The sequence below is a fragment of the Mugil cephalus genome, chromosome 22, assembly GCF_022458985.1.
Source record: "Mugil cephalus isolate CIBA_MC_2020 chromosome 22, CIBA_Mcephalus_1.1, whole genome shotgun sequence".
NCBI classification, from domain to species: domain Eukaryota; kingdom Metazoa; phylum Chordata; class Actinopteri; order Mugiliformes; family Mugilidae; genus Mugil; species Mugil cephalus.
The window spans coordinates 5,934,366-5,957,378 of NC_061791.1; the positions used below are offsets into that span (position 1 = coordinate 5,934,366).

The 23,013-nt window shown below is 39.5% G+C and overlaps 4 protein-coding genes across 8 annotated transcripts; 3 read left to right on the forward strand and 1 right to left on the reverse strand.

The window, feature by feature from the left end:
• Positions 1-9: 9 nt before the first annotated feature.
• atp6v1e1b (ATPase H+ transporting V1 subunit E1b) lies at positions 10-6,835 on the reverse strand. The gene is made up of 10 exons (XM_047575182.1): positions 6,693-6,835; positions 6,512-6,574; positions 4,469-4,534; positions 3,767-3,876; positions 3,459-3,525; positions 3,263-3,352; positions 2,377-2,445; positions 2,170-2,264; positions 1,990-2,077; positions 10-856 (listed from the first exon to the last, which is right to left on the reverse strand). The coding sequence occupies exons 2-10, from the start codon at positions 6,542-6,544 to the stop codon at positions 794-796; spliced, it is 681 nt and encodes a 226-aa protein (XP_047431138.1). The 5' UTR covers positions 6,545-6,574; positions 6,693-6,835; the 3' UTR covers positions 10-793.
• Positions 6,836-7,894: 1,059 nt separating this feature from the next.
• On the forward strand, positions 7,895-11,652 carry si:ch211-214j24.14 (uncharacterized protein LOC559160 homolog). 2 transcript variants are annotated; one of them, XM_047575914.1, is made up of 2 exons: positions 7,895-8,045; positions 10,401-11,652. In XM_047575914.1, exons 1-2 carry the CDS (start codon positions 7,989-7,991, stop codon positions 11,328-11,330), a joined length of 987 nt encoding a protein of 328 aa, XP_047431870.1. In that variant the 5' UTR covers positions 7,895-7,988; the 3' UTR covers positions 11,331-11,652. The 2 variants fall into 2 exon arrangements, with proteins under 2 accessions (XP_047431870.1, XP_047431871.1); XM_047575915.1 differs by lacking the exon at positions 7,895-8,045 and adding an exon at positions 8,202-8,361.
• A 5,357-nt stretch (positions 11,653-17,009) lies between these two features.
• spic (Spi-C transcription factor (Spi-1/PU.1 related)) lies at positions 17,010-18,869 on the forward strand. 3 transcript variants are annotated; one of them, XM_047575569.1, is made up of 5 exons: positions 17,010-17,119; positions 17,263-17,350; positions 17,431-17,552; positions 17,637-17,739; positions 17,831-18,869. In XM_047575569.1, exons 1-5 carry the CDS (start codon positions 17,078-17,080, stop codon positions 18,310-18,312), a joined length of 837 nt encoding a protein of 278 aa, XP_047431525.1. In that variant the 5' UTR covers positions 17,010-17,077; the 3' UTR covers positions 18,313-18,869. The 3 variants fall into 3 exon arrangements, with proteins under 3 accessions (XP_047431525.1, XP_047431526.1, XP_047431527.1); XM_047575570.1 differs by having other exon boundaries at positions 17,263-17,329; positions 17,634-17,739; XM_047575571.1 differs by having other exon boundaries at positions 17,263-17,329.
• A 555-nt stretch (positions 18,870-19,424) lies between these two features.
• On the forward strand, positions 19,425-21,167 carry spi2 (Spi-2 proto-oncogene). 2 transcript variants are annotated; one of them, XM_047575610.1, is made up of 5 exons: positions 19,425-19,773; positions 19,893-19,965; positions 20,045-20,118; positions 20,225-20,378; positions 20,711-21,167. In XM_047575610.1, the coding sequence occupies exons 1-5, from the start codon at positions 19,771-19,773 to the stop codon at positions 21,037-21,039; spliced, it is 633 nt and encodes a 210-aa protein (XP_047431566.1). In that variant the 5' UTR covers positions 19,425-19,770; the 3' UTR covers positions 21,040-21,167. The 2 variants fall into 2 exon arrangements, with proteins under 2 accessions (XP_047431566.1, XP_047431567.1); XM_047575611.1 differs by having other exon boundaries at positions 19,429-19,773; positions 20,729-21,167.
• The last annotated feature ends 1,846 nt before the right edge of the window (positions 21,168-23,013 follow it).

Sequence of the window (23,013 nt, forward strand, 5' to 3'; positions counted from 1 at the left end):
AGAACATAGTAATGATTTAGATTTTATTACGTTTTACATTTTCCACAATATAACATTTGAGACACAATCAAAAAAAACAAAAAGAAAAACAAAAAGAAAAACAACCACGCATACGTATAATTTAATCTGGAAACCTCATATACATACAGTGCACCCTCTGGAATGATATCACCCACTCCTTGAACAGAAGAGTAGTCGGTGTAACACCAATAAATTAACTCCGTAAGGTCATGTTCGGTCTGAAGCCGTTTTGTTTCTAGGATACAAGTTGTTTTTTTGTTTTAATTTTTTTCCTGTGATTGGTTGGAGCAGACATCCATTAGTGACACAATGCCCCATGCAACTTATAACGCGGGGCGGAGGTTAATGAATGGAAGAAAACTGCGACACAGATGGTATGTTTGTCATGAAGGCTGATTCAATTTAAGTTAAACGTCCAGCCAACCGCACGTTCCCAGCTTCTCCCGACCAATCAGCGTAAACTACGACCCACGAGGAGGAGGAGGAGGACGAGGAGGATGAGGAGGAGGAGGAGGAGCAGTGGAGTAAACCAGTGCTTTACAGCTGTGCAGCTCCTCCGATGCACATCTGTAACAATGCAGCATCTATCCCATAATGCACGAAAAATATACAGCAATACGTCACACAACAACAATGCATCTCTTCTGCATCGGAAATTTTCATTTCACAGACAAAGGAATGACGTTTTTTTTTCTTTCTTTTCTTTCATGTGACAAAAATAAAAAATAACAGGAGAGTTTTTTTTTTTTTCCTCTTATACAGACGGAGCTTCTCAGTCCATGAACTTGCGGTTTGGGTTGGCACCGAAGAGAGCCACTCGGATTTCAGGCATCATCTGCAAACAAAATCATCAACCGGTTAACCTTGTGTTTCTAATCATTTTGCTTCACCACGGAGATTATTCAATTAAACTTTTTATGCTTTAAAATTTGCACAAAAATAAATAAAGTCTTGACTGTTGATTCTAAAACTCATTTAACAACTTTAAAACATCGATAAAACCATCACTGGACATTCATTATTATTTATTTTATTATTTTAATTAAGCTTTTATCATAGCTCCCAAAACTAATTAGTAATGAAACCAGAAAATCATACATTAATTTGCCAATTTATTAGGTACACTAGTGAAAATTAAATACTAAATTCTTCTTCTTTATAATGTTCACTTTATTCATCTCTCAGTTATTTGAAAATAATGCTAAGTACTTCTTGAAGATAAGGTTTTAGTGCAGGACTGTTAGATGAGAAGCCACTGATCATCCTCTACTGCAGTGATTCTCAACTGGGGGTTCGTGGACCCCTAGCGGCCTGTGGTGTCATTGCAAGGGGTCCATGAAAAGAAAATATCCTTTAAAAAAACATCACACGACCTCTATAGAAGTAGGATATTTTACTTCAGGGGGTCCTCAGGGTAGATTAAAAATATGCAGAACCACTGCTCTACTGTGCCTAATAAAGTGACATACGGGCGATGTCCTGAGACGTCCACCGCTTTGTCTCAGTTCCTCATAAGGAGAATTTAAAGTTTCAGTATCGTGAGTGCACCGCTAATCTCATTTTGTTTAAAGTGAGTCGCTGGACTTTTAAAAGGCCGTTCAGTTTTATACAGACATTAAATTGGTAATATACTCATGTGATTATTTGAACTCTATTTATATTTAACCAGGAGTCATTACGTTTATTTATTTACTCCTAATAAATCCCTGAAGAACTGGCTATGAATAGATGTGAAGTATAAGAAACAGGACTTATTGTGGCCTGTGCCTACTATATGACATTATTTCTTTCCAATCATGTAGAACTTTTAAAATGACTTATCATTATTTGTGAGTTTTTAATTATATTGATGTCCATTTTAAAAGACGTATGTAGAACTATCAGTATAACCGATGCAAATTATCTTCATTATCTAAATAAAATAAAAAAACATGTAAATTTATAGACCAGACGTCATAAACTTCCTACCTGCTGAGCCATGAGGTCCAGTCTGCTCTCCAGGGTGTTGGACACTTTAATTTTCCCGTCAGCGTTGTAGATCTCAACGCCTCCAGACCTGCGAGCGAAAATGAAATGAATGAAATACAGAGAAGATGCAACAACCTCCCGGATGAAGTTTTATTTTGTGAGGTCTGCTCAGCTTCTTACACGTCGGGGGACAGGAAGTTGTCCTGGTCGATGCGGACCTCCAGGTTGTTCTTCACTGCTGCTTTGTATATGGGGATGTTCTTCTGGATGGACGCCTGGAAGACGAGAAACACAAACAGCTCAGTCTGAAATCAACTTTCTATGGTTTCGATTATTTATGACACATACACATCTAAATATGAACCAGAACGTGAACAATTTCCTCACCTGTACCACCTGAAGGTCCTGTTTACGGCAGCGAATAGTCACTTTTGGCTCCAGAAGCTGATAGAAGCCCTGATATGAAAGAGAATTGAGATGTTAACACAATTTAGCCAAATTACACAGGTCAGAGTTTGTGTTTTTAACTGGGCTGATCGCACGTCAACTAAAACACATTAAGTAAACTACTCATCGTTAGTGGATCAATAACGCTGTTTTAGAACCAGAGCAGAAATCATGAGGGAGATTTTATTTTATTTAATATTGAAGTGACCCATAAATAAATAAAATAGAGGGACCTAAATATGACTCTAATAAAAAAAAAATAAAAAAATCAGATTTTGTGTTTAAATAAAATCTGAGAAAAGACACTTTTAGTCAAATATAATAATTCTATTATTAGGGCGATCATATGATTTTTTAATTTAATAACATTATTAGGGAATTTTCGCAGAAAGCCACTGACTAACTCACGACATCGCTCTCAGTCTTAAGACATGCAGAGATAGCGAACAGAGTTGTTCTCGTTAACAAGGATGAAATTATTTGGCGGACGCCCCTTTGTTTCCATGGCGATAACGCGAAGGTAGCGAGCCGTACGTGACTATTTGACGACGCAGCACAACACGCCTGCAGTCACTAGTCTCACACAAACACAGACACGTTATTGAGCTTATTAATCCATTGATGTCGTACAATGTTACTCGACAATCGGCTCGTGACGAATTTCATAGTGAGCTTTGAAGTTTTCCACAAAACTTCATGCTTAAGTTAGCTTGGTTGCGCTAACGTCTATCCATCAGCTTGATTGGCAGATTGTCTGAAAGCAGGTTTAAAAACAAAAATAATAATAATAAAAAAAAAGGCCTGGTAGTTAAAAGTATGAACTAACCTGCAAGATCAATCCATCCAGCAGAGCTGGGTACCGGGCCGGGTCTTTTGCGACATTACCGAGCCGCTGGCGAGCCTCGTTCAGCATTTCCTGAAGGCACAAACACACATACAGGGACTCCATCATCACTAGTGAAAGTTTATTTTATTTGTACAGTAAATCTCTCTTATGTACATAAAACGAAGGAGAGGTTTACCGAGATCATGTCATCGCGGGCCTTCAGCACCTTCAGTCGAGCCTGGTTCATCAGGTTGGACATCTGACTGTTTAAGCAGACAAATAAAACACACATTGGATCCGTTTAGGTTTCTAAGTCGGGGCATGTTTGTTTCCAGCGGAAACCCTAGAGACTGTTTGGGGACAGGTCACAAAAGAGCCATTGTGGGGCCAAGCGGCTAAATAAAATTACGGGAAACTCTGTCAAACGTGAAGCCGCTTCTTAAAAAGGGCTGGATTGAGGAAGGAAGGACTCGAGGCGTCCTGTGATGTCTCGTCATGACTCACATTTTCTTCTGTTGCTCAATCTGCTTCTCTTTCTTCTCATAGTACTCCATTATCTTCAGCCTCTGGGTTTGGACCAGGCGGCCCTTCTCGATGTTGAACTCTTCTTCCGCCTGCAGGAGGAGACAGTTCATCAGTTTTATTCACAGTGCTTTGTTTCATAAAGAGTTTTATTAATAGATTATTTTTATTTTTTTTTGAACCAATGTTAATTCTTCAAAATGTCCTACAGAGTTTATTTTTATTATCACTTATTACTCAGTCAACAGGTGGACCTTTAACATTTAAAATGACAATAAAAATCTGAAAAACTATTTTTCTAAATTAAAAATATATTCTCGAAACGTCAAAGCAAAGAAAAGTGTCTGATCTTCACATCCAAGAAGCAAAACTAGTTACACAAACACCACTGGCTGTCATCTGTCTGCATCCACACTGAAGAATTTACTCCTGGTATTTTCTGTCATAACCATAATTATTTTCCTAAAACCTCCAAAAACACCTAAATTAATGGAATAATCATATAGTTCAGTCTGTTTCTCTGTGTGTTGTCACAATTCAAGATCACTTTATCGATTCCTGCAGGGAAATGATTTTATCCAAGGAGTCATGAGATAAGACAAAAAAAGACATATATGAAAAAGACATAATAATAAAATAAAATAATGACGTAGAAGTAAAAAAAAAATGTACACGTGTTCATACCTTTGCATCGATTTCCTCTGCCTTCTCGTTGGCCTCCTGCTCAATGAAGGCCATCATGTGCTTGATCTGTAGACAACAAACGAGACTCGAATGAGAAAAGTGACAGACTTTACATCACATTCAGGCATCGAGTCAGGTTTTAATATGCGCTTAGTTTAAGACAAAAGAAGGTCAAATATGAGCGCGTAAATACAGAGAAGTAAAATAATATATATATTTGTACAAATTGGTAAATCCTTTCATTTCAGGTTAATAACTTTAAAAACAAAACATCCATTTTGCATTAAGAAGCGTAATTAACACACATACAACCTGTAGTATGAATATTATTGCTTCACAAAAGTGTTTTTTGTTTTCAGTACATCTGACAATTCATTATTTTTAATAATTAACTAGTTGTTTTGAGTGTAATCTGATTTATTATCGACTAAATCGCCTGTGCAGCTGTCAAAAACACTAACTAGCTAATATTTGTAATAATCATCTATATTCTGTGAATTGTCCCATTTTTTTTCTGTAAATACCTTGAGATCTGTGGTGCATTTATTGTATGTTCCACCTTGTGACTGATGTGTACCGGGGCCCATATGTGGAGTCAAGATGTCAGCTTTCTCATAATTACAGGCCTCTATTATCACCCTGCTGTGAAGTGATTCTGCTGCTGGTTTCTATCACATCAGTGACAAATTCTTCTGTGCATTTTGTTTTAAACAAAGCATGAAACCGGCTCCGACATCCCAAACCTCCATCAAGTGCTAATTTTCAAAGGTGAAGTGCACTTAAATATATTGTTAGCATACTGGAGCATTTCCATTTTATGCTTTTAACTCCTACTCTACAACAACATTGATCTAATCTATATCAATAACAGATTTGTGTATCATAACTTTTAAATTTTTTTTCTCCCATTAATCATCTGACGACCCCTCAGACTGATCTACTCTCTTTTTATTTTTAAAACTGTGACGTAGGAAAAACTAGCTCCACCTGCAGCAGCTGCAACAGAACAACGCTGCTTACGTCCTGACATTTCTGCATTATAATAATACTCAAATTAAGTCATTTTTTATTAACATATCCGTCACTTGACCTACATTTTTTCTGCCAGCACTCGATTTAGACTGTTGACAGAGCATTTTTCCGTTGCTGTACTGGTACTTTTTGCACATGTAAAGTAAAACATAACTGCCATCCATTATATTTCTATCATTTTTAAGTGTGTCAAAATGTTGGATACCATCAAATCATTTACTGTGCATTGAGTAGAGTAACTAGAATGATATATGGCCATTATCATTCATTCATTAAATAGGTAAATTATTCCTGCAAACAAACACTTTTTATTTATACTTTAATAATATACTGATTGTTTAGTATGTGTATATATATTTTTGGCCAGTGTAGATGTCTAAACCTCCCAATTTAGCAAATATTTAGATAAGATAATTTTTTTTTGCAACACAATATAATCAGTTTTCTGGGTGGTGTTATCATGTACAGTGGGGGTCAACAGGGGTCTTAAATGTTTTTCTCCAGGGTTTAATCCACTCATTGTCAGTGTAGAGTTCACTTCTGTCTTTTTCTGAAGCTTTTTTTTTTCCGTGTTTGATGAGATTTCCAGTGAGCAGCCAGTGGTTCACTCACTCCCAAGTTCCTCATTGGGCCATCACATGTGTTCATCATGTGACCATTCAGAAATATGACCCTCTCATTTCTCAGCCACAACTCTAGCAACGCAAGCTGCAAACTGGCTTTTTTTTTTTTTTTTTTTTTTTAGATACACTTATCATTTATCTTTATGTACAAAACCTCAATCCAAACACATCCTTGATGTTGTGCTTTAGCTAATGCTGCTACTCATTCATTGCTAACCTGCTGCAGCTCTCTCAATGTCATTCTCGTCAACACAAACACTTCCGGCAAAAATTAAAGGTATTAGAAGCGTTTGTCGGAGCTCGGCAGCAGCGGAAAGCGTCCTTATACAGCACCGATGAGATAAAATGTTGACTCGGTGTCGTTTTGAAGGTTAAAACGATTCATTACCTGCTTCTGAACGTCGGCATCGCTGAGCGCCATGGTTGCTGTCGTTAAAAGATTGGCACGGGCCTGCGAGGAAAAGAAACAAACCCAAAAAAACAAAATGAATGAAAACAGCTACGACATAAACGAGTATTTAATTAAGAAGACAAAGGATTTGTGTTAAGTTTCTTCGACGTAAACGTACCCGAGAATCACAGACGAGGAGGGATGATTTAATCGCCGCAGTCGTGACTAGTAAAGATGTCTACGGAGGATCAGCTGATGTCCCGAGTTCACGTGATGTTTACTTCCGGCACAGGAGCCAATCAGATGCGAGGACAAAATAGACGCGTTTTCCTCATTGATTGTCGTTCTCTCAAGTTTTCCTGTCCATTTGATGCCTCATTTTTATTAAAGTAAGTACTAATACACCTTTGTGAAACTGCAAAGGTGTTCCAATACATATTTTAGATATTAAAATAATAAATTATCCTGGGTTTATTAATATATTGTTGTGTTTTCATTTGTATTCATGTTTTCTTTGCTTTTTTTTGTGTAAAGCACTTCTATTTTTTGTTCACTTTTCATTGGATCCAGCTCTGAAATCACAAATAAAATAAAAAATAAAAAAATCCAGAAATACTCAGACAGGCTTTAATGATCCATGAGGGAAATTTCATCACACTAGCCACAATAGCTTAGTTGCACATAAAAGAAACACTTTCACAACAGAAAATGAGATTAGATTAAAAAATATATTAATTATAAAAAATAATTATTATCTAGTAAAATAAAAATTAAAAGTCTGCATCTGACTTGGCATAAAATGTTCCTATAAGGAAGTAGTGGTAAAGATACTTCAGTTTTAATACTTCAATCAGTTGTAATACTTAATTTGTGGTGACCAGTATTTATTATAATTGTAATTTGCTTCAGAAAGTTGCTGGACGCAAATGTGAGATTTGATCAGAATCTCCAGAAAAATGTGAGTTATTAGTAAAACTTTTATTTATTTGTTTTGTTTATTTATTGCATGACAGACACAGTGACAACTCTTTATTTTTACGTAATGCAGTGAATAACATTCATATATTCCAACAAGAGCCGTGTGTTTGTTGTAACTTGGCATTTTTCTGTGAATAACTGAGTTCAGTTTATAGGCTGTAGTCTATAAATCAGATTATAATAAGTGCATTTTCGAGCAAACATCAGAAAAGTTAAACTATGATTATTCTCATAAACCTTATTGGTAAAACATGACAGAAAGAAAGGATTTAAATAGTTCTGTGGAAGTATTTTCTTTGTTTTGCGTTACCGGCGTCTTGGCACAGTCTCCGGTCTCCTAACGCGTCTTGCCAGCAGAGGGAACTAGAAGTTGGAAAGTTCAGCTTTAGAAATAGCTCCTCTCCCTGGCTGACATGCATTTTCCACTCCCCGGCTCACGCCGTGGACAGACTGATAATCTGCTGTTTGGACAGTGGACATGAACCTGTTTACCTGAATGAGACCCCCTCACCCACTGACCTTCCAGGAGACCGTCCAGCGGCCGCGAATCAAGGTTGAAAAGTCGCGGTTTTTAGCGCTCACTGAGATTTATTTGTGTCGTTTCTCAGCAGACAGCAAAGTCACTACTGACTCCTCTCCAGCCAACTGTTGTGTCATGGATTTGGGAAATGGGGTGAGAGAGAGAGAGAGGCAAGGGGAGGGAGGGAGGGAGGGAGGGAGATTTTTGCACAGCTTGTCCACCTTGTTATTCCTGTGCCAGCTACAGCATGCATGTCTGTCTATCTGTTGATTTGTGGCTTCGTGTCTGAATGCACGTCACACTTTGAACTGCTCCTCGTCTCATCCAGCACCGAACCGAGAGGACTCAGGTACGCTGGGGCGTTTGCTTTTTTTTTAACTTTTTATTCATTCGCAGAAAGTTTGAGTAAATCTTGAAGTCCCCTACAGCAATCTGAGGGGGAGCAGAAGGAATCGCACCTCGAATCCTTCGTCCTTTCACGAAGAGTGTTGTTATCTGTGCAGCTGTCGGCGTTAGAAAGGTCATTTTGGGTCACCCTAATGCAGTGAAGGACACAATTTAATCCTGTGTAAGACAAAGAAATGGACAAGAGGGCCTTCCTTGTCTTGTCAGCTGACTGTAACACTTTGACATTGAAAGCTGACCTTTTTATAAATCACTGATTTCACACATTAGCACAAAGAGGGAGCGCTGAATCTGGCTGATCATTTACTTCACGGTGAGTGTGTTATCGCTGGGATGGGATCAATGGGAATCCAATTACTCAAGTAGGACAGTAAGTAAAGGTGGATCACAGAGTAGAAAAGGTTGATTGGTTTCTTAGCAGACAGGCGCACAGATGCCGCGTCTGTGGAGGGTTTAACCCAACTTTAATGTTTTTTAATGCGGCCTTGTCACTCGGACCGAAGTCTGCACAGGCCTACATGACACACAAAGCCCCAGAGGAGACAACATGGCATCTGTTTCAGTCTCCTCATTCTCCGGAAAGAGATATAAAACCAAGAAAATCATAAAGAATAAAAAAAAAAAAACGCCAAAAAAAAAATGAATTTAACTGTGGAGAAAAGACTTGGTCCTTAATAATAAAGGCACCGCGTTGTAACGGAAATGTTTGCTCAAGGCCTTATTGATTGCGTGCGGCCGCTGGTCTCCAAGTCGGAAGGTTTTATTGCACAAAAAGTAACAACCTGTTGCATAACAGGCAGGAAAAGGGGTCAGCTTCTAACTGTGAAGCAACACAAAAGGAGTGGTGTTTCAGTTTGGAAACGCAGGTGCATGTGAGCACGTGTGTTTGAATCAGTAACAGTGAAATAACACAAATCTCTCCTCCCGCGGATGCATTCCTCCACTTTTCTTTTGCATTTTTTTTTAGGGATAATAAAAGTTATTCTTTCGTTTAAAAGAATATCTTGTTTTACAGATCACACTGAAATAGGAGCTAATCCATAAAATATTACTTTAAAACAGGTTATAGAAATGAAAACTCCTTCAAGAGCCAATTTTAAGATGATACGACACCTTTTCCAAACACATATTCTGAAGAGAAAACCCCGCATTGTTGTTATTGTCGAGAACCTTTTGCTGCTAGCAACTATCAGTATTGACACGTACTTATTCTGCTTACAGCGACCAGCCATGCCTCCGAGAATTCACAACTTTCCGTGAGGTTATGTGCGACTGTAACAGATATCGAAGCCCCGGGGGAGGCTGTTAAGGGATTTGTCCTCGTTAACAGACGTCTCCTGAAACCAGAGAGATCACAGACGGGACACATGTTGTGAACGTGATGCAACATAAGACAGTGAGAGAGGGCGAGCGTTGACGATATCTATTCTGGGGCTGGCATGGGGGGCGGGGGGGTGGGGGGGGCGAAGAGTTTTCTGCAGTCGAAGCTGAGACCCGGTACAAGAGGGTCACCTTGAGCCAAATTCATACAAACGAGATGTGTATAAAGTGGTTTAAATGTTAAGAAAAACTGTCTGGAATTCAGACTTCTTCCTCTTAATATATAACAAGAGGAGCTGTCGGAATTTAATGACGCAATGTGTAATTAGTCACTTCCATTTCTTGTCTCTGCTCATGTTTAATTATCATGCCAATGGGAATAGCAGAGATTGCTTCCACTGGTAGAGACAGATGGAGATGTATACAGGGCCTAAACTTAGTAAGATATGCAGGTCGAGGCTATAGATAGCCACAGCGAGTGAGCAACTTTTTCCAATCACGGCCGCGCTGAGAATACAGACGGAGCAAAAATAGTCGACAGGAGCCTGTGGCCGTGATGGATGTTATGATTAACTTTCGCCATGAATTTTTAAACAGTGATAATTTTGGTGAAAAGCTCTGACGCCTGCAATAATTTTCCACCGCCCTCTGATCTCTCTGCAGCAGCCAGCCTTCATTCTGGAGGGAAAGGCCCCAGTCGAGTCCAGCGGGGGGGATGGAGGAGGTGGAGGAGGAGGAGGCGGAGGAGGTGGAGGGGAGGCCGGATCCCTCAGCCCCGGCCCTGCCGCTCTGCCTCTGACCCAGGTAGAGAGCCCGGGGGCCTGGCAGAGCGAGAGCCTGCTGGCGGAGTCCTGGTCCACGATGGGCGACGTGGACCCCGAGGACACGAAGAGCCTCGACAGCAACGACGGGGCGGTTCTGACCGGAGAGGAGAACCACTCCTCCAACTCCGACATGGTCCACCTGGAGCGGGAGGAGGCCGAGATGCTCGAGGAGGCGGAGAAGGCGGCTAAAGAAGAGGAGAGGGTGAGGAAAGCGGAGGAGGAGGACGACGAAGAGGACGAGGAGCTGCAGACGAGCGTGATGAGCGTGTTGGGCGGGGAGAGGGAGCTGCTGGAGCTCAAGGAGGAGGAGCAGGACCTTCAGGCCCCAGAAACTAAGGAGCTCCTGGTGTCGGCGGAGGAACCTCGCGTGGAGAAGGCGCCCGCAGAGTTCAGGCAGGTTGTCCCCCCGATGGCCCTGCCTCCTCTCCCTATCCTCAAGCTCGAGCCCCCTTCTGCTACAACCACCCCCGTCCCTTCAACCACAACCTCTGAAGTAGAGGAGCTTTATTCCACTCAGGGCCTCCACCCTCCTTCTATCCTCGCGCCGGTGGTAGCAGATCCTCTAGCGGCGAGCCTGGAGCAGCTTAAATTCTCACAGATTCCCCTGTCGGACGTGGACGAACATTCAGTTAAAGGGAAGCTGGAGCCACAGCCAGCTGCGCCCAAGACCAAACCTCTGAGCTCCACCGAGCTGCTGTGCGGAGGCGCTGCTTTAGTAGCTGTCGTGGGAGTAGTGGCCTACGGCGCCGTGGTCTACTGCAAAAAGTAGAAAACCTCTCGTTGAAACCCCAGGCAACCTTTCAGCGCAGGTCTTTTCTGTTTCAAGTCCTATTCCGAATGAAATATTCCATTTCACTCTCTGAATTGTGGATTTTAGTCTCCGACAACTCTCTTTGAATTGTAATTATTATCATCACACACATTAATTAGATATTTGTTCCAATTTGTTTTTGTGCTACCTCAGCTCACAGCAGAGCTCATGGCCTTTGTTTTTCTGTTTGATCCCTGAGGAACCGTAGCCAGTAAAATGTAAACCTGGAGTGTAAAACTCAAGTCATGTATGATGTTAAAAAAAAAAAAAAATGTTGATACTTGAAGTGTTTGAGGGTTTTTTTTGTGTGTGTGTGTCTCATGTTACTTAAGAACAGCACGAGGGACAGAATCACCAATTCCTCTTTATGCGATATCTTACTTTATACTAGTAAAAATAAACTAGCTAGAACATACCCCACAAGTTGTTCTCGCATTATGACATATTTTGATATTTTACACATTTAACACCAGAAACATTAGAATATTGTGACTTTGACAATATTAAAAAATCACATTATCACACACTTTATGGGCAATAAACCTGCTTTAACATGGAAGCTACATACTCATATTCCTGAATAAACAAAAAAAAAATGATATAGCTTAAGTTGACGTAGTGTTATAAATATAACAACATTAGGATTAGATCTGTTTTTGGTCTCTTCTGACTGAACTATCTTCCTCTTAAGGTGCTAAATGCTTTATTATATGACTATTATGTGACTTTCTTTTAGCTATAACATAACCAGGATAACAGAAAACTTACCAGTATTTCATTTTTCTTTCTTTTTGTGGCCTGAAGAGGGTATTTTGTCATCATGTTCCAGCACAACGGATCTGTATCTGATGGCACAGAGGGAAATAATGAATAATAAGTAGTAAAAAACCAATGTCATTGCATTATAAACATCTGTGCATTCAATTAGATATCTGTCTCTTTTAGCTTTAGAATAAAGAGTGGACTGCGTAAAAGATAAATAATAAGATAAAAACAAAGATAGAACAGAATAGAATAGAGGTTATGCATTGACGTCACTGCCGCACCAGGCCACGCCCCCTAGTGGCAAACACAGTTAAATGCATTAGTGAATACAGCGAAACTGGGAAAAATGTGGATTATCAGATCAAATTAAAGATAATTAAACTCGACAATGATCCATATGAACTAGTATGGATTTGGAAAAGTGGAATAGCCTCAGTTTCAGGTTTGTTTAAGTTAGTTTTGGGTCATTTCAGTTATGATAAATGTAGCTAAATAAAAGATGCTTTACTGAGAAGTAACATTAGCCAAATAAAACTGTAGCGTCCAACCGGATGTTAAAAGGATGATGACGTGTGATCACAAATATTGTGTTTAGTATTTTATTGTTATTCGTTGTTGGAACTAAAATAGTGACTGTCGACCGTAACTACACCGAAACGACAACATCCACAAACTTAAACTTAAGAAGTAACTTAAGGTTTGACTTCATCAAAAAAAATACAGCATAAATTAAAATTACCTGACTCTAAATGAGAACAACAACACCATGTTTGGGTGCCTGGATTCCGGTTGTTTCTTTGTAATGCAGCGGTTCACTTACTTCTCTTTTCTTTGGCTTTCTTTGCCTCCCTGACCGCTTTTCAAATCTGTTGGTTCAGTCAATCGCACAACGGCTCTTCCCCATTTTTTAAAAAAACAAATCAGTTTTACAACGTAGACGCTATTAAAGCCTACGATTCAAACTAATGCTGCTAATCTCCACGTTCAACTGTTGCTTATCGCCACTCAGTGGCCGTAACCATGGAGACGTCGCTAGCGGTGACGTCACGCGCATACCCTGCATAGAATAGACAAATTGAATTGCAAAAAAAAAAAAAAAAAAAAAACGAATTGCAAATTGATAATGGTTGTTGGATATTGCGCCAAGTAATTAGTGAATGGTGAGAGTGTTGAACCTTGAGGAGTAATAATATCGCACATATTACGAGTGTTCATTGTGGAGCCTATCAGCAGCAGGAAGGAAAGACCTCCTGTATCTTTCCTTCACACAGCGAGGCTGGAGCAGGAAATTATAGGAAATACTGAGCCAGATAACCAGACCAGCTGTTTATCCTTCCACCTCTCTTGGTGCGAGCTCTGACCTTTGACCTCTGTGTGCGAGGACAGCAAGTGGTGTGGACTGAAACCCATGGAGTAAAATAGTTTTCCCCTTTTTTTCTGTATACGTTCAGAGTGAGATGTATAGTAAATATAGAGATACAGGAAATCTGGAGGACGTAATGAGGGGGGTTACAGCTCTGTCCTGCCATCTGCTGCTCAGTCAACACCATTACAGTGATTTAGCAAACAACATAAAAACCGACGTTAACCTCAGGACACGAGAACTTCCTGTTCAGTTTAAGATTATTAACCAAAAGGATTTAAAGGACAAACTGCTAGTGGTATCAACATGACATTTTACACCTGATACTGCAAATCATTCCTGCAAACTAGTGCTTTAGTTTGTGTAGCAGCTACAACTTGGGTCTAATATAATAATAATAACTGCTGAAAAAACACCTTGACCTTGTAATTTTATTTTGACCGTAAACGAACAACAGCAAGACACAGAAAGACTGTCCGGACCAGCGACACAAACACGATCCCATGGATAATGATTATATTTCTGCGGTTACACCAGCTTTCAGTCTAATAGACTAATTATACGCAAGTGGTTTGTCACTTCTTGATTTTAATCGAGTGCCGGTAAATAAAGAAGAACAATGGGGTTGACTGTGCTGCGGTTAGCCTGCCGTTCCCACACCGCTGCCAACATGCATGCAGCTATTGAAGTTAGAAGGGGAAGGAAAATGCTTCTTTGTTTGGACAGATACAGCTGCAGCTTGTGTGCTCTGCCACAAAATAGAGCGCACCTTCACAGATAAGCATGTATCTCTCCCTCTCTTTGTATTTTTCCTCCAACTTCCATGTCTTTAAAAACACACATGTAACCACACAGGTAATGGAAAAATCTTGTCTGTGTGGTGAATAATATAATATAATATAATATATTATATTATAATATAATATAATATAATACAATATAATATAACAAAAAGTAAAATAAATCTGCACAATACAATATGATAGAATAAAGTAGAATAGAATAGAACAGAACAATGAAAAACACACATATGGAATAGAATAAAAACACTGTAATATAATATAATATAATTCATTTTTTTTTTCACATTCACTTTCCTGTCTCTTGGAAAAATTCCAGAAGGCCTCAGCAAAAGGGACGTATAAATATTTTCATGGTAGCTAGTAGCTCGTACCATGAGGCTTTTTTATCAACGTCGCAAACTCTTTCCGAATTACGGAGAAAATGACCTTTACCCTGCAGCTCCAAAAAGGAGAAAGCAGATGAGTACTGGGGGAAAATGGGATTGTTATGAGCCTCACGATGACTCTTGATGTCGTTTTCACGTCTTATTCAATGTACCTGTACTTTTTCATTTAGTTTTATTTCGGCTGATACTGTCCTAGGCCTCATTTGCTCATTTGTGTGTGTTCAACAATAAAAAATTAAGTTTAAAAACATATATCATAGAAAGAAAATAAAACAGAAAAGAGAAAATACACTCTATATTATGAGGTAGAATGAACACAAATATTGTAATATAATATAATATAATATAATATAATATAATATAATATAATATAATATAATATAATATAATACATTTAAATGGTGTGCTCTAGCCCTGCACAGTGATGTTTCAATAGCCTGTTAGCTTGGTAGCATTAGGGTCGTATGAATTTAATCAATTAAAAAGAAACTGCCCACATTTTGAGAAAAGGTCAAACCACAACAAAAGCTATTAAAACGTCACACTCTGGGCATTATGAATGTGCACTATACGTCAGGCTAATATATGATGATTTCACTGGAGAATAGTGTTAAAGAGAAAAAAAAAACAGGTAGAAAAGTGTGAATTTGAAATGTATTAGCATATTTTTTTTTTTCTAGAAGAGTATCCTACGTTACTTCCCTTTTTGCAAATGAGTGATTCAAGCGATTCCTTTAGTTATCAACTAAAGATGATCAGTGACTACTATATATATAAGACTAAAGAACATAAAACGCACAAGGAACCAAAACACCAGCCTAGTGGAGTAAAGCCCTCATCCCACACGGTGCCAACACCAGCACACAGCTGTCAGGCTTCAGCTGCAGCCCGACAGGTTGTGGTCTTTAATTTATGGAGTTTCACCCTGAATGGAAACAGGGAAAGAAGGAGTGGGAGAGAGGACGAGGTTTGTGGTTCTTTGTTTTTATCAGCCTGCTGCACAGGCAGGAAACACGCTCGCACACATACACCCGTTCGTGCATTGCACACTCACGTCCATAATTGCGTGCTTGCACACACACACACACCTGCAAAGAATATGATAATTCACTGTGACAAGTTGTTTTTCTTTACTGGTGGAACAGCACCAAGCACTTTAGAGAGTAAAAATCACCCAGAATAATAATAATGTAATACAAATCACAACTCATCAGAGCGACGGTGTAACCTGACAATACCACTTTTACTCATGCTATAATCTGTGCATCTCCATTTCTTTGTTTCCTCGATTTTTCCAGCTCAGCGCTCGGCTCTGGGCTGCCATCACGCTGTAACTGAGCTGAAAGGGGAACTTCAGGAACAAAGTCGGTTGATATTTAAAACTGCACGCCCCAGATAAATGAACTTCTCAAAAAACCCTGTGTTTATTTGAACAGGAGGGTTGGCTTTGCGGGGGTTTAAAAAAAAAAAAAAAAGGGCACGCACTGACTTGAACAGCGATGCCCACATTATTAACCATTAACTTTTACTATCACCTTTATCTGAGGCTGAAGTTTTTACAACGTAATAAAGTAGTAGTCGATTGGAAATTTAAATAGTTGCAACATTTTCAGCTTTGCATGAAACAATTGTATACACCTGTAGATTGTCTTGTGCCAGGGGCTTGAGGGTCTGATAAGACTATGCAAACTATAAAACTGAAACAGCAGAATAAACTCATGTCAAATGTAAAAAAAAAAAAAAAAACTTACTGAAGTGGAACAAAAGTTAAGAAATAAGTGAAAAAATGGGCATTTTGCTATTTTGTTTTAAATTAAATCTAAATATATCACATAAAATATGTATGGGGGGCAAATTCTCAAATCAAAGCAGCACATAAAGTCGATATTTATTCATTGTAATTGCCAGCTCATTAATGCCCAGGTGATATATTGTTGTACACTTCTGCAACAAATTCCAAATGGGAAATTTCCTGCACATCTTTAGGGTAAAAATTTTAATTGTCAAGAAAAGCTCATAACTGGACAGCCCGAACTATAGATGTGTATAGTAGATTCATATCAAGCTAATATGCAAATTCTCAGGTCAGGCTAATAATTGGTGGTACATTCCGGGGTCAAGTGTGCAATAACAGAGGTTTTTTGTTGTTTGCAGATTGTGATCTCCACTGTGAAAGAAAGAGAAAGGGGGGCGAATGGGGGAGGAGGGGTGATGCTCAAAAGTCTATCTCATCTGTGCTTACGAAAAAAGAAGAAGTATTCATTTAAATTGACCGGCCTCTCTACCTATTTATGTGACTGAATCCCGAGGTACTGGGAGGTCTGTATATATACCCGTCCAGACCGTGCACCTGCGTCAGTAAAGCAGCGTTTACCTATTCGCACAGAAATGACCTCAACTGAGGGAAACACTCCGACGACGTACAAGTTGGTGAGTTGTAAGGCTGCTGTAAAGTAAATGTTCATCGCGGATATTAAGTTTTTTTTTTTGGATCATTTTATTGTGGATTTTCTTTTACTTATTTAAGACATTTATTTTGATTTATGTGTATTCTTATACTGTTTCTGTTCCAGACAACCTTGGACAACGACATCAACCAACACTTTCAGGATGCGATTGATGTGATTCAGCAGCATTCAAGTAATTCATACTATGATTCAGGTACACATTAACATTTGTTTAATTCTTTGTTTACATTTCCTCCTTTTTAATGTTTTAATTTGACGTCTTTTCCTTTTCAGATTACACCTACTACGAGACTCTGGGCGCGCAGCAGCCGTCTCTTCAATGTCAGATCTCCTGCTGCCTCGTCACGCACCAGTCGGACGTCCCAACTCCTGTATACGACTGGAATGACACAGCTGTGAGTATCGAGAAAAAGCACGAGTACGTGTGTCTGAGAAAAGGCTGTATGAAAAGTTGACTTTAAAAGCTTCTCTTTCAGCAGCAGTCTTGGCCTCAGACCATCCCAGACGTCTCCTTGAGTCACTCGTTGCAGAGTGAATCCCCACATTTCTACTCCATCTTACCACCGCAGAGGAACAGCAAAGGTGATAATTTTTAATATGCTCACAAATAATCACCAGTTCTCATATTTCTGCTTGATCAGCCCTAAAACAAGACGTATCTCCTTCCTCTCAGGGCGTAAGAAGCTCAGGCTTTACGAGTACCTCCACGAAGCTCTGAATGATCCCAGCATGGGAGACTCAATCCAGTGGACGGACAGCGGCACCGGCACCTTCCACTTTGTCTCCAAGAATAAGGAGAAGCTGGCCGAGTGCTGGGGCCAACGCAAGGGCAACCGCAAGACCATGACCTATCAGAAGATGGCGAGGGCTTTGAGAAACTACAGCCGCACCGGCGAGATCATCAAAGTGCGTCGCAAGCTCACCTACCAGTTCAACCCGGACATCCTGCACAGACTCGGTTCCACGCAGGTGTCCGTGCACCTGCCCTGCCACGCGGCGCAGGAGGAGGTCCACACCCAGCAGCAGAACCCGGCAGAGCAGAGCTACTGCGGCTCCACGGCGGCGGACTGGCACAACTGGTACGCACACTACCAGCTGCAAGAAGACTACGACCTGGCCTCGAGCTTCACCTCATACAACTCGTCCAAACTCTGAGCCGGAGTTTTCGCACAGAAGGAAAAAAGACGAAATCCTTTAAACTGTGAAAGTTTGAAGAGTTTCACAGACTCAGCGCATGTCATTACATGTTAAACTATTAATGAATTGACAAAAAGTGTCATTATTTTCAGTTTTACTGTAATTTAAGTTGTAAATATGAGTGAACAGAATGTCTAGATTTAAATAAAACTTTGTTTGTTTTTTAAATATATTGTTCTGTAGCAGTTTCCAGTAGAGTGTGCATGTTTTTTTAACATACTGTATCATTTAATAAAAAAAAAAATTAAATAAGTGTAAAGCCTGAATGCATTATTTTAAATTTGTTGGTTCAACGTGGAGGAATAACACTGTACAGTACTTGTAAATATTTTTTAATAATTTCTAAGATAAAATTAATCAATCGATCTCTTTAATTTGAAAGATATTTTACCTACTTTTTTCTGTTTGTTTGGTTTAAGTCAGCTCCGTCTACATGTTTTACTGTACGTTACAAAACCTGGATTGTGTTGTGAAATCGTTGACAATTAAAATAAAATGTGCATTATTAAGAAAAAGGAACCTATGTTAAACAATCCAGACCAAAAAATACTTACACAGAATTTTAAGTTTACTTTAGAGAAATTACACATACTGTATATTCACCCCCAAATGTGCAAATATGCAGACGATTAACTATATTTTACACGTTTTGGATACGAACATGTAACCAATAATAATATTAACTACATTTAATATTAACCTCTTAAGGTGCTGGAAGGTTAAATTAGTCTAAAACCTACCCCAGAATAGATCAGGAATGTATTCTTCTTTTGCATAATATGGTCATTATATATAAACAAACCTTTGGCAACATTTTGCTATTCAGATTATACATATATATATATATTATTATCATTATTATTATTATTTTTTGCAGAATGATTCACTTAATATTGCTTGGTTCCAGTGGCTTGAAAGCATTGCTCCAACACACACACACACACACACACACACACACACACACACACACTGGCATTACCATACAAATATTCATATGAGTGTGTTGAAAGATTTGGCACTGTCTCCATTGTAGTGAAATATTACAACAGGCGCACAAAATATGAAATTAAGACACATCCTGTGAGGAAAAATATGTCAGCAAGTGTGTTTTTCCTGAAAAGAGAGCATTGTGTTGAAGCTGCCTCCAGGCCAGGTCTTATCTGGTTCAGCGGGGAGGATGTGGTCAGTACTGGGAGGCTTTGTTGATGGGTTGACTGGTGGAGGTGTTGGGGCTTTGTGAGATGGTGGACATTGTTCCTGTGGGCCCAGGGTAGAAAACGTCTGGTGTTATGCAGAAAAGCTCGCTCCTGTGGGGGGTATAATAAGAGCCCGGGCACTCGAGTGTCTCAAAGTCAGTTGCGTGAAATTCGCCCAAACCGCAAGGACTGTGCTGTGTTAGAGTCAGCCTCATCAGTGATGGTAAAGGGCAGCCTATGTCTCTTTAGTATATCTGTCTATCGATAGAACCTCAAGGCTATTTAAGCTGCATTCAAGGCTTGTTTTGAATTATTTTTTGACTTTTTGTTTTTTTTTTGCAGGACACTCAGACTGATTTGGAGGTGATCTTAGAGTTCCTAGAGGAGTACTACAGACAAAACACAGCACAGAATGGTAAGAGAGAAAGGGCAGGGATGAATTTATTCTACATTTTAAGCTAAGCTTTTTGAATAACCTTTTTTTTTGTCAGCAGACAAGGTGGCCTGGACTTCAAGCGTGCCTGTGGATGTTACATGCGAGCAACGTTGGACATGCTACGAGCCACATGTAAGCATGTCTGTGTTAATGCTTTTGTTCCACATTTATAAAGAAAAAAAAAGAAGAAGAACATGTCAATCTGCTGTTGATATCATTTTATTTTATATGTTCAAAGAACATAAAACCTGCACCTCAGCCCTTCCTGGCAGAGGATGCCCCAGCAGCCCTCGGCCACAATACAACAGCATCATTGTCTGAGCGTGGTTCACTGCCAAACTTTGTATCAACAAAACAATCCAGCAAACACCCAGGCACAGCGACGGGGAGTGGTGAGTTCTCCTTTTTTTGGTCACTAGATAATGTTATTGTCCCTGTTGCTATTAGCCTGGGGGAAACAATACCAAGAGAGCAAATAAGAGACCTTCCCTTTACCGTAAAAAACAATGGAGCTGTGCATGGCTTCGCTCAGTCGCTGTTTTTACATATCTATCTGATAACCGCAGTGTTTACAGCTGAAGCCTCTCCACTAAATGGTATCCATGAGTGAAGAGATTTGCTGGGAATAACTGTAGTTGAGGAAATGACTTACGGTAACATGCATTAACTGTTATAACACAGCTGCCTAAAAATATTCTTTAAATCTACTGCGCCGTACTTACAGTTTGCTCCATGGCTGCAGGCAGAAAGGTGCGACTCTTTCACTTCTTGTTTGAGATGCTGGAGGATCCCAACATGGCCCACTGTTTGGCCTGGGTGCCAGCAGCCGCCGGCGTCTTCCGCTTCTCCTCCAGGAATAAAGATCAGGTGGCGGCGCTCTGGGGCCAGAGAAAGGGCAACAAGAGGCCAATGACGTACCAGAAGATGTCCCGGGCGCTCAGGAACTACGCCAGGTCCGGAGAAATCTTCAAGGTGAAGAAGAAGCTCACCTACCAGTTCAGCAGAGACACCCTGATGTCGCTGCAGAAGAGTCAGAGAGGAGACTTCATGTAGCTCGTCTCTTTACGTGCTCCGTTGTCCTGTTTTTAACGTCTTTCTGCATTATTAGTGTGATGAATTGCATTTCATTCTTGTTTTGCTTGTGGTGTAAATATGAAAAAGAAATAAACTATTTTAGCTTTGGTCGGCACTTTCTCTCAAAAGGACATCAGCATGCTCACGTTGTCGCATGGTTGAGGTTATTATTCTGGTGCATTTAAACAGAGATGCATTCATTAAAGGATCAATTTCTGGGACTTTTTCATGTTGGAAGCTGATCAGTTACGTATGTATTTTTATTTCTCTTGCATATACACGACAGGCCAAACGTTTGGAAGCGCTTTAACAACCTCATGGCATATCCAAAAGGGATATTTGTATGCAGATTCTCAAAAGCCAAAGGGTTAAAGTGAACAATGCAAACTGTGATTTGTTTTTGTTTTTTTTGTTTTTTTTTTTACTACACTGAAGTTGTGACTCTTCTCGACCCTAAAACTAAGCCCTTCTTTTCTTTTGCTGACTTTTATTAAACAATGTTCTGGTAATATTAATGTACACCTAAAAATGGTTCCTATCAATAACAGCTAAGTCTGATCGTGCAGTAAATACATATAACTCACAGCTGTTTTTAAGAAAGGAACTGCTTGCTTCTAAACTTTTGGCCTCTAGTGTACGCTCCTGTTCTGGCTTCACTCCAGACCACAGGGCTAAAAGAGCTGATTTACAGAAATACAATCTACAATTTTTGAACAATTTTTAGGACAATCCCTGCACTAAAACTTAAAGTTAGATCCAGATTCAGAAATCTTGTCCCCGGGGGCCAATTTAAGGCACGAGCGAGCAGCATGACGTGGAAGTACGAGACACTTAAAATGTTATAAATGTTTTAACTCCAAAACTGTCCATGGAAGATCTAAACATGACTGTAAGAGTAAAATGAACAAATTGCAAATGTACACAGGAATTACAGGGATTATATATGTTATTGCAGAGGTAGTAGGAGTCTTAAAAATAAAAATGAGAATAAATAAAATTTAATTAAATTTGTCACATAATTAAATACTTAAACGTGTACATGCACAATGGGTTGACTCAGCTTAAGATTATCACAATTGTATTTTATGTTCATTTCCTGCTCTAAGAGTCTTTTAAAAAATGCTTTAGATTTTTTTTTTATTCTCAACGTTTAAACCGGCGGACTAAAAAATAACGACAAATTATACTCTACTACTTCCTTTCCCGTAATTTCACGACGACACCGTTAATCGTGCAAACTGCATTTCAGCAGATCTCGTGCACACTCGGCCTTTATTTACTGTAGTGATTTAACATGCAAAACACATGGTTACCTTACTGTATGGTGCCAAACCATAACACATTGTTGTAGATTAAAGGCCACTGCACACACGCACACACATGCACACACAGGTGTCTGGAGTTACTGCAGCTTACCAAGCCTGCTCAGGTTACAGTTGAACATAAGTTCACAGAACTGCGTGTACTAAGGGGAATACGACAGGAATAAATCAGATAGAAATGTAAACCAAGTCAAGTTTTTGCATGCCCACTCATTCCACTGGTGTAACATATAACATAAAATCCCTGCGGGGTAATTTACTTTAATTTTGAAATGCATTTGTCCTTTAAATACTACTGAGCTTTCACTTAATAAGAATTAATTTGCAGTAAGAGACTTGGCTTGGTTGCTGTTATTTCTCACCTTCTCCTGTATTCCGTCTAAAATATTTAATTTATGATGCCATTTTCAAAATAAAAGTTTTGAGCGATTTCAACTACAGTTTCTACTACTTACTTTACCCCGCATCACCGAGATAAAAGAGCCACACAGCTGCCTAATGTGCCTCTGGATGCGTTGACAAGTGCATCTGAGCATGTGTTTTGTGTGAACGTAAGAGTTTCAGGCCGTTAGAAGCCAGAGGGTGTCAGTGTAGTCCTTCTCAATGACGCCTCCGGCTTCTTTTTAAACTT

What these genes read in the sequence shown, in the direction of transcription:
- spic (XM_047575569.1), top strand. Translation starts at nt 17,078, where the DNA reads ATGACCTCAACTGAGGGAAACACTCCGACGACGTACAAGTTG. An exon ending in TAATTCATACTATGATTCAG is followed by an intron (nt 17,351 to 17,430) that starts GTACACATTAAC and finishes TTTCCTTTTCAG; the next exon opens with ATTACACCTACTACGAGACT. An exon ending in ACGACTGGAATGACACAGCT is followed by an intron (nt 17,553 to 17,636) that starts GTGAGTATCGAG and finishes CTCTTTCAGCAG; the next exon opens with CAGTCTTGGCCTCAGACCAT.
- si:ch211-214j24.14 (XM_047575914.1), top strand. Translation starts at nt 7,989, where the DNA reads ATGAGACCCCCTCACCCACTGACCTTCCAGGAGACCGTCCAGCGGCCG. An exon ending in TCCAGCGGCCGCGAATCAAG is followed by an intron (nt 8,046 to 10,400) that starts GTTGAAAAGTCG and finishes ATCTCTCTGCAG; the next exon opens with CAGCCAGCCTTCATTCTGGA.
- spi2 (XM_047575610.1), top strand. An exon ending in ACAAAACACAGCACAGAATG is followed by an intron (nt 19,966 to 20,044) that starts GTAAGAGAGAAA and finishes TTTTGTCAGCAG; the next exon opens with ACAAGGTGGCCTGGACTTCA. An exon ending in GGACATGCTACGAGCCACAT is followed by an intron (nt 20,119 to 20,224) that starts GTAAGCATGTCT and finishes ATATGTTCAAAG; the next exon opens with AACATAAAACCTGCACCTCA.
- atp6v1e1b (XM_047575182.1), bottom strand. Translation starts at nt 6,544, where the DNA reads ATGGCGCTCAGCGATGCCGACGTTCAGAAGCAG. An exon ending in ATGCCGACGTTCAGAAGCAG is followed by an intron (nt 4,535 to 6,511) that starts GTAATGAATCGT and finishes TGTTGTCTACAG; the next exon opens with ATCAAGCACATGATGGCCTT. An exon ending in TGGATGGATTGATCTTGCAG is followed by an intron (nt 2,446 to 3,262) that starts GTTAGTTCATAC and finishes CTTTCATATCAG; the next exon opens with GGCTTCTATCAGCTTCTGGA.